The 12837-nt window shown below is 55.4% G+C and overlaps 1 protein-coding gene across 1 annotated transcript in view; it reads left to right on the top strand.

The window, feature by feature from the left end:
- Positions 1-12837, top strand: part of EPHA8 (EPH receptor A8) — a 39488-nt gene that overhangs the window by 14641 nt on the left and 12010 nt on the right. The window contains exons 7-8 of the mRNA XM_073008020.1: positions 7006-7161; positions 9433-9768. Of these exons, the coding sequence (XP_072864121.1) occupies positions 7006-7161; positions 9433-9768 (492 nt within the window). The remainder of the gene's footprint in view (positions 1-7005; positions 7162-9432; positions 9769-12837) is intronic.

Genomic DNA, 12837 nt, shown 5'->3' with positions numbered 1-12837 from the left:
GAACACTAAGCAAGCTTGTGTGGACAAACAGCAGGTGCCCAGCTGCTCCTGGTCTTGGCCCAGCTTCTCTCTGTTGTTTTCTTTGGTCTCACCAGTGGCTGGGCACATGGTGGCTCAGCTCCCGGGGCACAGTGAAGCCTGGCTTTTGAGATCGTTGGATCTCAAAAGAGGAGACAGAGGAGGTGAAAGGGAGGGGGATGTTCCTATGCAGGGATCAGAGAGACAAGAGCCTGTCCCCAGATACCCTTAGTGACAACTGGAACGGTGCCCTTAGCCGCTGGGAATATGCTCCTAGCCTTTTGCTGCTACTACACAGGCCCTGGGACCACAGTGAGAGGGATCTTTAGTCCTCATCACCCATCCCTCTGCCCCCAGCAGGCAGGCGGGAAAGGCCCCTAAGCACTAACAGGACTGGGCATGACATAGGCTGACAGCCTCAGGTAATAACAGGTGGGGATGGAATCCAGCTGGCTCCATTTAGGAGCCGTCTTGCCCAGAGATCTCTGGGGCCAGGATCTTCCCTGCAGTCACCAGGCCCTTTCCAGCCCTTCCCAGAGGCTCGATGTTTCTTTCTTTCTTTTCTTCTTTTATTTCTTTTTTCTTTCTTTTCTTTCTTTCTCCTTCCTTCCTTCCTTCCTTCCTTCCTTCCTTCCTTCCTTCCTTCCTTCCTTCCTTCCTTCCTTCCTCCCTCCCTCCCTCCCTCCCTCCCTTTTTTTTTTGGAGATGGAGTTTTCACTTTTGTTGCCCAGGCCGGAAGTGCAATGGTGTGACCTCAACTCTCTGCAACCTCCGCCTCCCGGGTTCAAACAATTCTCCTGCCTCAGCCTCCCGAGTAGCTAGGATTACAGGCACCCACCACCACGCCCAACTTATTTTTGTATTTTTAGTAGAGACGGGGTTTCACCATGTTGGCCAGGCTGATCTCAAACTCCTGACCTCAAGTGATCCGCCTGCCTCGGCCTCCCAAAGCGCTGGGATTACAGGTGTGAGCCACCGCCTCCAACCCGCTATCTGGTTTTCTTAAGAAATTTTGTTTCACATCCCCAATTTCTGAGTCTTCTCCTGTCCTGAGCTCTAAACCCCAAAGCACCTTCTGTGGCGTTTGCCCATTTCTGGATTTGTTCTGCCCTCTGCAGTCTGGTTTGCCAGGCTCCCCAGGCCACAAGCCTCTCATGGCTACTGTCACAGACAGCCCCGTATGGCTCAGCTTTGCACTGGGGAAGAAAAACAACCAACACCCCTATTGCCTTCACAGCTTATGGTGGGATGCATCACATACCAGCTCATTTGCTCATTGCAGCAAGGCAAGTATCACAACTCCATTTTACAGATGGGGAAGCTGAGGTGTAAGAGGTAGTGTCACCTGCTTAGGCCTCACAGCTGGTGAGAGCTGGAGCCTGAAGACAGGTCTATATTGCTCTGAGCCAGATACAGGCTTTTAGCGTCTCCCTGGCTGCTTTGCCCGCCAGAGCTGCTCCAAACATCATTCTGATGGGGATAATGAAGGACCTTAGTGATGATTTTTCGTCTTTGATGTTATAACAGTTATCCATTCTGCTGAGCATCTACTGTGTCCCGGCATTGGGGATACAGGTACAGGGAGTCCCTGCCTCTGGGGACTTAGCAGTTTCCTATCCTTACAACAGTCCTCTAAGCTAAGTATTATAGTCCCATTTTACAGATAAGAAAAACTGAGGCCTCTCAATTTAAGTCGCAGAGTAGTGATCTGATCCCAGGTTGCCTGATTCCATTCTTCAATGGCTTCCTCTGTGCACAACGCCCTTTGCGAAGCCCCACTTCCCTCCTCCATGGGGTAGCGTTCGGATGGATGGTTAGTAACTGGTACAGCATAAGTCATAACAATCTGGCTGGTTGGCCGGTGCATATGCACTCAGGGTCAGCCACCATCCCCAACTCTGGATTTAGCCAGTGAGTACAAATACGGCAATCATTTGTCCCGGGTGCACTGAGCCACATTTGTCTGTAGGAAGGAGACCTGCCCTCCTGTCTTTGGGGTCACGACCTCACTTGGAGGCCTCAGGTAACGCCACAGTCTTTGTGGCAGAGGAAGGAAGCAGAGCCCAGAGAGGGAATGTATCTTGCCCAATTTTCACAGCACATCAGGGGTGGGGCTGGGTGGAAACCCCAGGGCCTGAGTGGCAGGACCTCACGGGGGCTAGGAGAGGCCAAGGCCACTCCTATTTCCTGGCGCTGCTGCCACGTCAATAACAAATAAAAAGAAATGCCAAAGCGGAGTTAGGGAATTGCAGCATATTTTGAATTTTACATTTAAATCATAATACAACATAATTATGCCAGTTTCAAGATAATTACAGGTTTTATAAAAAATATTAATTCATAGTGCACTGCAGGCAGTGAGATTTGGGAACGGAAAGCCTGTTTTAAGTCACACAAGGAAAGACATTTCTCAGCCCCGTTGGTGGCTTCTGTAGCTGTATAACTTCATTTGGGAAGGGCAGCACGGGTCCCAAACCAAGGCCCTTCACAAGTGGTAGCCAGGTCCAAGAGCCCCGCCTCGTCCCCCTTTCCACCCCTGGAGAAGCCCTTGACCTCTTTGGAGCTGCCCGGCTCCTTAGTGGATGGCCTGGGGCAAAGGAGGGAACAGAGTGGGGTACTTTTCCTGGGATACTTGAGATGTTATCTGCAAGCTGGGGCTGCCCCTGCCCAGCCTGAGGGAGTCTTCAGGAGATCTCCTGAGGTCCATGGGGCCCCTGCCTGGTTTGAGGACATCCTGATCCCTTTTGGGCAATTCTCTCAGCAAGCAGTTAAGGAGAGGAAGGGCATGGAGTCAGGGGTCTCAGCTCACCCAGCCCTGAGTCCTTGTCCTTCTAGTGACAGGAGCAGGGGTCGAGAGCCTGAGACCCACAGTAGCGGCCAGGCCCCCTTCTACAGCTGCCATCCCTGCCTCGGGTTTTGCCCTCAGAGGTACCCTCAGAAGGTGGCCAGACAGTACTTGATTTTGCAGAAGACAGTATAGCCTGGGATAAGGGATCCAGCAGGTCACATGGCTCTTTAGAGGTCTTGCTTAGATTGCACTCAGCCCTCAGAGACCCATGGAAAAATGTCAGAGCGATGTGGGGCTCGTCCAGTTTACCACTGGGGAATTGGAGGCCCAGAGAAGTGAAGTGACTAGCCCAAGGGCACACAGTGAGGGGTGGTTGATAGAATCTCACATCTCCCGACTCCTTGACCAGAGGAAGCTCCCCAAACTCCACAACTCTGGATCCAGTGACCTCCCCACACCAGGCTGTACTTCCCAGCACCCCCCTGCACCCCAGTTCACCCCAGAAAGGGGAAGGGCCTCTCAGCACATCACCCAACAGGGCAGCAGCCCAGAGTCTGAAGTCCTGGTTGCCGTCCTTCCTGTCACCTGGACGCAGAATATAAATCACCCTTCGCGGCCCTAATCATCTTTCTATAAATATCAGAGCCTCATTTCGGAGGGGGAGCAGGAACAGCAAGCTCTTTTGCCTTCCTGACTGTGTTTAAAATCTGATTTAGAATTAATTTCCTTTGGTTGTCCACCGGCGGACACCTTATTTGTCAAATCTCCGGCTCTTTGCGGGGGAGAGCAGAGAGGTGGCCGGGGCCGCAGGCAGCTGCTGGCCTGACAGGCGGCCTGGGCAAGGTGCCCTCGGCAGGGGCAGGAGCCCCTCCTGGCTTGCGGCCCGACACCCGGCCACACGCAGGCTCCGGAAGCACCCCGGGTCGACAGGCAGGGCCGAGCCCCAGCCCAGAGCTGCTCCATCTGTCTCAGCCATTAATTCCCGGCCCAGCCTCCAGGTCTCTGGGCTCCCTGAGGCCTGGTGATTAGTATTCTTATTAAAGATTATTTTATTTTCATTGCGTGGATTAATCTGGCCTTGACACGTTATAGCCATATGGGTATTAGCCGAGCGTGTGAGAACTGCCGACTGGTGAGCCACAGCGGCGCAGCTATCTCTCAGCTCTGGGATGGTGCTACGAAGACAGGGGGAAAGGCCATAGCTCCAGAGGCTCCCCAGCCTGGCTGCACGGCCTGGCTCTGCTGGGAACCTGGGGCAAGGCACTCAGCCTCCCTGAGCCTCTGTTTCCTCTTCTGTCGAACAATTGTAAGAATTCCAGCTACATCAAATTGTTATAACAACAAGTGCCAGGCACTGCCCTGGCATGAATTTATGTGTCTTCACTCATGTCATCCTTGCCATCTCCCTCTAAGGCGGGTGGAATTATGATGTCCACCTTACAGACGAGGAAACTGACTTCCAGCAACTTGCCCAATGTCACCGAGCTCAGATAAAGGGGGTTAGGCAAGGACGGGAACCCAGGCACTGCTCCCGAGTTTCTGCCCAGGCCTGACAAGGACCAGGTGGGCCCTGAAAGGGTCAGAGACTTGCAGGATCAGCTGTGGTTCTGGCTTCCCTCAGGCCCCGCATCACCCCATGAGGCTTTGTTTGTCTGTCTCCCAATGCTCTGGAAGCTCCCTAAGAGCAGGCCCAGCTCTTACTTCTCTTAGGTCCATAGTAGAAGCTCAGTAAATTTGGAGAAAGGAATAAATGGGGGAGGGAAGAAGCAAATGGTCTCCGAGGTGTTAATCATTGTGGACTGGATCATTGCAGTGAGGATTACTGTTATTCAGCTCAACAGCAGGCTCAACAAATATTTGCTGACAAAATGCAAAGCCCTCTTCTGATGATGCCACCCCCAGCGGCCCCCGGGGCTCAGAAGGAGCCTGTGCCCCAGGCTGTGTCCCAGGACTGAGCCTCCCGGGGGACTTCTGGGAAGAGGAGGCGAGATCACAGTGTGTCAATCAAGACTCCCCGGGACTCCGAGCTCCCAGCCTTGAGCTCAGCCCCCAGGCAGGCCGGAGCCCTCTGGGGGTCTTTTGGAGGGGAGGGAAAGATGTCGCAACACTGGGAGGTATTTTCCCGCACCCTGCCACTTACAAGCCCTTTCTGGCTCTGCAGCCTTCTAGAGTGTGAAGCAACTTCAGGGCGTTACCATTTCTCCTGACTCCAGGTTTTCTCTCAAGTTTGTAGAATTGTACAAATGAACCTGGTTTTAGCTTTTATAATAAAGAGATACGATCAACATCCAGAGAAGAAATGCTCTGCAGTGGCGTGATGTCTTTGTAAATGAAGCTTCTCTCAGGCACTAAGTTTTCCAGAACAGGATCTAGTGGAGAGAGAACCGCAGTGAACTTCCTGGTGGTTCCCTGTTGCAAAGGACTTCAGCTCCATGGACGCACCCGGGAGCTGCCTGGCTGGGTGGCATTTGATCTCCTTGAACCTGTAGGGTTTCTGCCCAGAGCAGATAGTGGTGGGATCCACTCAATTTGAAAACTCCTGCCTGGAGTTTAACAGCATCTGCCCAGGGCTAGCACTGGACCAGGTTCTGGGACATTGAGATGAATAAGGGAGTGCTACTCTGTTTGCAAGGATCTGCCCACAAGGGCCTGTCAGTCTAGAAAGAGAGTCAGACACAGACAAGCGAGTACAGCCATAGTGTTGCAGGTGGTGAGGCCAAGCAGGGGCTGCAGGAGCAGGGCAGAGAATGGTCCTTTCTGTGTCTGTGTGTGTGTGTGTGTGTGTGTGTGTGTGTGTCCAGAGTTCCAGAAGGGACAGTCAAAATTAATCTTAAAAGAGGAGCTCAGTAGGTGGACAAAGGAGAAAAGGCATCGCAGGAAGAGGGCACAGCATGTGCAAAGGCCCTGAGGCAGGAATCAGCCGGCTGGGTGTGGGGATCGGCCAGTGCTTTAGTTTGGCCTAAGGATGGAGGTGAGGGGCAGCACTAAAGGAGGCTGCAAGTGGGTTTTGGCCGGGCAGGGAGGGATTTGAACACCAGGTTTCATTGTGTAAGCCCTGGGGAGCCTGTGAGGTGCGAAATAGGCAGTGACTGTCTGAGATGTGCATTTTGGAGACTCCCTCAACCGAGGGTATCCCCCTCCTTACACAGTGGACTCGTTCTTATTCTTTAGGCCACAACTCAAATATCATCTCCTCCTCTGGGAAGTAGCTCCTCCCACCATTTACCCTTCCTTCACCTTAGCCTCCTCTTCTCTCTCTCCCTCGTAGCAGTGATCACAGCTGAGAGCCAGTGGCTCTGGTTCACAGCCCTCGGAGGCCCAAACAGGCCTGGTCCAGAGTCGTGCTCATGAACAGTGGTTGACTGAAAGCATGATCATGCAGGCAGCTGTGGGGTGGAGGCAGGGCTGGAGGCTGAGTCTGAAGGCTGCTGTGGGTGAGAGATGAGGTAGGGTGTGGCAGAGGCTGGAGAGAGGGTCAGTCCCAGCCACAGTGACAGTGACAGTGACAGTGGGGGCCCAGGAGGGGAGGAGCCTGCACTTCTTGGACAGTCAGCCTCCCACGGGGAGCTTGTAAAACAGATCCCCAGGTACTGGCCCTGGCTCTTCTAACTCAGCTGTCTGTGGTGGGGCCAGGAATCTGTATTTTTACAGAGGTGGCTCCGTGTCTGCCCGTGTTTGGGAGCGATGGGTCTTACCACATGTCCTCACCTTTCTAGTCGCATTCCCAGCAACCCCGTCCCTGGCTGGCTTCCTCATCCCACCCAAGTCACTCCCAGGGCATTTGATCCTCAGCCCCATGGCCCTGGCCCCTAGGCTGGTGTCCCACGTAAGGACCAGTGTCCCATAAAGGACAGAAGGACAGCATCTCCACCCCTAAAGCTGGAGACAGGGCCTGGGGGAGGGATCAGAGGAGGGTGGGAGAATTTGGAGACGCTCGGGGTGGGGCTGACTTTGAGGCTGGGACTCCCATGTCAGGGTCTTCACTTTAGCTCTGCCCTGACTGACTGTGGAAGACACAGGCCCCCTGTGCACTTCAGTTCTGCCACCTGCAAATGAGGGCGGCACTGGGCAGTGCTGAAGGTCTGCACCTCCGTCCCTCTGAGGGACCGCCAGGAAGCTGTGGGCCCCAGTGTGAGCTGTCCCCAAGGCCTGCCAGGGTGGCCCTGCTGGCTCACGTGCAGCCACCTTCTCCTCCACAGCCTGTGAGCTGGGCTTCTACAAGTCAGCCCCTGGGGACCAGCTGTGTGCCCGCTGCCCTCCCCACAGCCACTCCACAGCTCCAGCCGCCCAAGCCTGCCACTGTGACCTCAGCTACTACCGCGCAGCCCTGGACCCGCCGTCCTCAGCCTGCACCCGTGAGTACCACTCCCAGATGCCAGCACCCTTGAGTCCAAGACTGGGCTGGGCCCCTGTGTTTGGTTCTCCAGGCCTCAGAGAGCCAGTTCTCTGCTGGTGGGCAGGGGCAGGTGGCTCTCTTGGGCTAGAGGTCAGACTGGGGTCAGGGGGTGACTCTGACCCCTCCACGGTGGCCTAGACCTCTCTGGGCTCCCCGCCTCTGCCACGTGTCACCTACACTGGAGGGCAGAATGAGCTGGCCTCACTTCCTTCACCACACTGAGCAGTTTTTGTCATCTTCTGATCTAGCAGTGATGCCGATGTCCTGGGGGCCAGGTGGGCAAGCCAGGGTGCTGGCCTGTGCGGAAAGGGTGAGGGTTAGAGCAGCAACCCCTCCATCACCATCATCTTTGATGAACTTGTTGGAACTACTGAATGCTGAGAGCTGCCTTAAGTGTGTATGGTGTGTGTGCGTGTGTGTGCACACATGGAGTTTGCATGTCTGATTCTGTATGTGCCCTGGGCCCCCTGCAAGGATTATGTGGTTGCATGTGTCTGTGTGGGCAGCTGCTCTTACAGATGACGCCTGTATCATGTTTGGATGCTTGCGTGTAAATGTGTGGTGTGTAGTTGAGCTCACATATATAAAGGATTCATCACATATATTAAAGATTCTTAGGAGGAGGTGTGTGTGTGTGTGTGTGTGTGTGTGTGTGTGTGTGTAGGTGTATGTACATCTGGGTACCTGAAAGGGACACAGAAGTCCTTGTAAAGCTTGAACGAGGGTGTCTTGTGAGCTCAGCACGTGTGTGTGCGCACGTGCACACCTGGCTCTGCAAGGGCGCCTGTGCCTGGAGAGGGTGTGGCTGCATGTGCACCAGCCCTGCAGACCTGAAGGTATGGGAGGGATTCTGTGCCCATGCCTGCAGGGCCGCGTGACTGTCCTACCTTCTGCTGATGCAGTGCCTGGGTTCTCTCCTCTCATCTGTCCTGACGGGCCACTCATACTCCCATTCCAGGCCTGGGGAGGGACCACAGCCTGCTCAGCCCAGCCCAGTTGCCAACCCTGGGCTCTTGTGGTAGGGCAAGAGGCGCTTCAGACTGTTCTGATTTTGCTCTGAATCTACCCAAGCACCGACGCCCATCTCCCCCTCCCATACATCCATCACCACCCAGCCCCAGACTCCCTGCACATGGCAGGCGAGGGCCCAGGTGCATTCATGCCTACACGCTTGTGCACATACACACAGACACACACACACCCCCTGCCTCCACTGCCCTGCCCAGATCTGTGCATTTTCCCCATGTGGGACCTGTTGGGGCAGAAAAGGTGGCCAGGTGACAGGGTGACAGCGTGGGCTCCTCAGGCAAGGCAAGTCCGGCCCCAGGTCATGGACACTTGCGTGGAGCTGGCTGGACTCGGGTTTCTTTCCACACCCACAGTTCAGTGCCTTTAGGTTCTGGAAAGCTTGAGACTATAAAGTCTGATCTTTTCGTATTCTATACCCTTCAGATGTTAAAATTCTCTTCTCTTCAGATTGTAAGATTCTGATTCCAAGATCTTACAATTCTGTTTTCTGAAGATCTAACATTCTCTGCCTGGGATTCTGAAAACTAGAATTCTGAGGCCAGGGGCCCCCACAGACCCCCATGCTCTCCTCGCTCAACCCCCCACCCCAGCCCCTCATGCCCCAGCCCCACGTCCTGGTCTGCTCAACCAAGGGGTCACCCCTCTCTCTCCAAAGTCTTTGTGCTGCCCAGACAGAGGCTCCCATGCCCGGGGTTGGGGAGGGGTTGCTTGGTACACACAGCCATGGGGATATGCAGTGGGCTTCTGGGGACCTCCACTTAATCCTACAGTGCGTGCTCAGTGGCGTTTTATAGCAGATCCAGCTCAGAAGGGTCAAGGAATGAATGTGGCTGCAAATGCCTGGGTCACTTACACACGGGGTGGCTGCTATGGGCGCCCCCGGGACTGTGCGGTCTCTCTCCCGCTCTGGGTGGGCGCTGGGACGCCCAGACCCTGGGATCACGGTGGTCCTGATGGGCGGGGGAGATGGGGTCCCAGGGTTCTGTGCCCAGACTCTGACATTGTGGTCCCAGTCTGATGGCAGAGACACAAACTCTGCCGTTGGGGAGGCTCCAGGGGATGGTGTAGATGTGACCCTATCCTTAAGGAGCCCTAAATATGGTGGGGAGCCCTTCCCTTGGGGAGGCCCAGGTCTGACGATAGGAAGACAGGATGGCCCAAATAAATAATCACTGCCCCACCTGTCATCCTCTGCCCTTAGGGCCGCCCTCGGCACCAGTGAACCTGATCTCCAGTGTGAATGGGACATCGGTGACTCTGGAGTGGGCCCCTCCCCTGGACCCAGGTGGCCGCAGTGACGTCACCTACAATGCCGTGTGCCGCCGCTGCCCCTGGGCCCTGAGCCGCTGCGAGGCATGTGGGAGCGGCACCCGCTTTGTGCCGCAGCAGACAAGCCTGGTGCAGGCCAGCCTGCTGGTGGCCAACCTGCTGGCCCACATGAACTACTCCTTCTGGATCGAGGCCGTCAATGGCGTGTCCGACCTGAGCCCCGAGCCCCGCCGGGCCGCCGTGGTCAACATCACCACGAACCAGGCAGGTAGGCGGAGAAGCTCCGGCCCGTAGCTTCCCGGTCCCCCAGCTTCCCCTGCCCCAGGCCCATCCAGGGATCAGAGCTCTGCCGGGACGTGCTGTGGGCCTTCAGGCAAGTGCCTCTCTGGCCCTGCCCTTCTCACCAGGACCCAGAGCTGGAGGCTCTTCATTGCCTTTAGAAAAGTGGAACATGTTCTATCAGTAACAGAAATCCCAAAAGCTCAGAGGCAGGCTAGTGTGGCTGTCGAAAGCCTAGGTTCCAGAATTTTCCCTCTCTGCGCCTCTGTTTCCTCCCTGGTGCAATGGGAATAATAGTACCTGCCCGAGGTCCTCTCAGGAGGCTTAAATGAGAGGAATGAAATTGCTTAGCCCAGCACCTGGCCCGTGGTAAATGCTCAATAAATGTCATTAAAAAATAAAATCACTCTGATGATCATTTTCCAGAACAGCTGCTACAGCTGCCCCTGGGATAGACTTGGCTTCACTGGCTTGGACCACAGTCATTTATCCATCAGTTTCTGGCCAGCTGGTGGGCAGAATTCACCCCAGAACCTCTTTCTTCCCAAACTCTGGAGGATCCTGCCTGTTAAGTGATAGGCTGACCCAACAACCCGCCCAGGGCAGCTTCCTATTAACAGCCACCCTCACCTGTGCCCAGGACCCTCAGGCCCCCACCCACCATCTCCTCCCAAAACCACGCAGCCCTGGCCCCACAGACACTATGCCTACCATGTCACAGAGGAAGAAACTGAGGTCTGGAGAGCCACCCAGGGCCACCTGACATAGGAAGTGGCAGAGGCAGGGCTCAAACCCAGGTCTGTGTCACTCCCAAGTGAAGCAGGTCCCCCCAACTCTGAATCCAGGGAATGCTGTTCCGTGGCGCCAGGGCCTCACCCCTTCAGAAGATTCCCTCATTCTACAGCCCTCGTGGAGCACCCACTAAATGCCAAGCGTGGTGCCAGGTGCCGGCAACACAGAGAGAAAGCAACCTATGTGACCCGTGGTAGAGCCCAGCCCTTGCCCACCTGTCTCTAGGCACCTGAGGCCCCTGGCAGGCTGGTCCCAATAGAGGGGAGAGCAAGAGAAGCCCACAGCATTCAGGCAGCCTCCAGGAAGCCCCAGCATTAAAGAGGAACTAGACCCTGCCTTGAACCTGCCTTCCCTTCCAGCCACCAGACCGTTTCTCTTCCCATAAGACCCTCTCTGTCCATGCCTGGCGTATCTACTGCCTCTCCCCTGTGGGCCTTCTCTGCATCTTTCCTCACCTCTCCACAGAAGTCAGCAGCGCCGCATGGCCACATCCATGGGCGTCCCTCCCCCTTTCATTTCCTCCTCCTGGGAACACTTTTCTCTTGCTCCTGTGTCCCAGCCCACCCCCATTTTCCATCAACCTGTGTGGCCTGTTCCTCTCATCTTTGTAACCCCACCTCCTCTAAATGGCCTCTAAAGGCCACAGGTCCCTGGGAATGTCCTGGGCCCTCCTCTCTTTCCTGTGTGCCCAGATCCATCTTTTCTGGGCGGCTGTTTCAGCGCCCATGACTTTGAATTCCATCTTCGTACTAACAACCCCAACTCGCAGTCACCAGCGCAGACCTCTCCCCTGGGACCCAGCTGCCCTCTCCCGTCTCCATTCGGTTGTGTGTCGGTAGTGTGAAAAACAAACAACCCTGCCACACCTGCACCTGCCCCGCCCTAGGACGTGGCACCCTCAAACCCAAGCTGTCATCCTTGACTCTCATGCATGTCACATTCATCCACCTGAAAGCCCCAGGGGCCTCCCTTCAAAATGACCAACTGACTTCCACCCCCCACGAGTCCATGCCTGGACCACCACAGGAGACCCCTCTTACCTCACCCCCACAAGACATTCTCCACACCACTTCTGAGTGAGCTTTAAAAATAGAAGTGAGGGCTGGGCGTGGTGGCTCACGCCTGTAATCCCAGCATTTTGGGAAGCCAAGGCAGGAGGATCGCTTGAGGCCAGGAGTTTGAGACCAGCCTGGGCAACATGGCAAGACCCCATCTCTGCAAAAAACTTTCTTTTTTTGAGACAATGTCTCAATCTGTCGCCCATGCTGGAGTGCAGTGGCACAATCACAGCTCACTGCAGTCTTGGTCTCTGGCGCCCAAGTGATCCTCCCATCTCAGTCTCCCAAGTAGCTGACCAAAGGCACACAGCACCGTGCCCAGTGATTTTTTTTTTTTTTTTTTTTTTTGGTAGAGATGGGGTCTCCCTATATTTCCCAGGCTGATGTGAAACTCCTGGGCTCCAGTGATCCTCCTGCCTCAGCCTCCCACAGTGCTGGGATTACAGGCATGAGCCACCGTGCCCAGCCCCCCAAAATTTTTTAAATGAAAATATGTGAGATCAAGCTGTCCTCAAAGCCCTTCACAGCCCAGGCTGAGTGCACATGCAATTCAGACATTCTCATGGCCTGTGGACCCACATGGCTTCGCCCCCGCCTGCCTCTCCAGAGCACCTCTTTCCCTGGCTCACTCTCTTCTGGTCACGATGGCCTCCGGTGTCCCTCGTTGAACACGCTGGGTCTTTCTCTGCTGCTAGGCCGTGGCCTGGCTTCTCCTTCGGAATGACTCGCTCTTCCCCTGACATTCCCATGCCTGGCTCCTCTGCCCTGGAAGCTCCCCCAACCATCGCAGCTGAAATGGCCCAGTGCCCTTCCGGGCCCTGCAGACGTCTTCTCCATCACAGCACCCCTTCCTACCTTTCCAGCACCAAAAGAACCCCCATTCTCCTGTTTATTGGACACCCTGTCTCCTTTCCTGGGACAGAAGCTCGTTGAGGGCTGTCTTAGGCACCGCAGTGCTCCCGGCTCCTAGCCCCATGCCCAGCATGTGGTAGGCACTCAGGAGTTCTAAAGGATCAAGCGACAGCTCTAAGCAAATGGAGAAGACTGTGCTCAAAGACCACCTGCCCCTCCTGCCTCACCATCACCACTTCTCTACAACCATCTTCTCCCTGGAGCACTCCCGCTCTGGGCCCTGGTCTCGCTCTGTCCGCCCCCATCCCACAGCACCTCCTGCTTTGGTTTTTAAGAGACACATCCTGTGTGTCCCT

This window comes from Chlorocebus sabaeus, chromosome 20 (genome assembly GCF_047675955.1).
Source record: "Chlorocebus sabaeus isolate Y175 chromosome 20, mChlSab1.0.hap1, whole genome shotgun sequence".
NCBI classification, from domain to species: Eukaryota; Metazoa; Chordata; class Mammalia; order Primates; family Cercopithecidae; genus Chlorocebus; species Chlorocebus sabaeus.
Note: the sequence above shows the minus strand (reverse complement) of the source record. Positions and strands in the feature narration are given on the sequence as shown.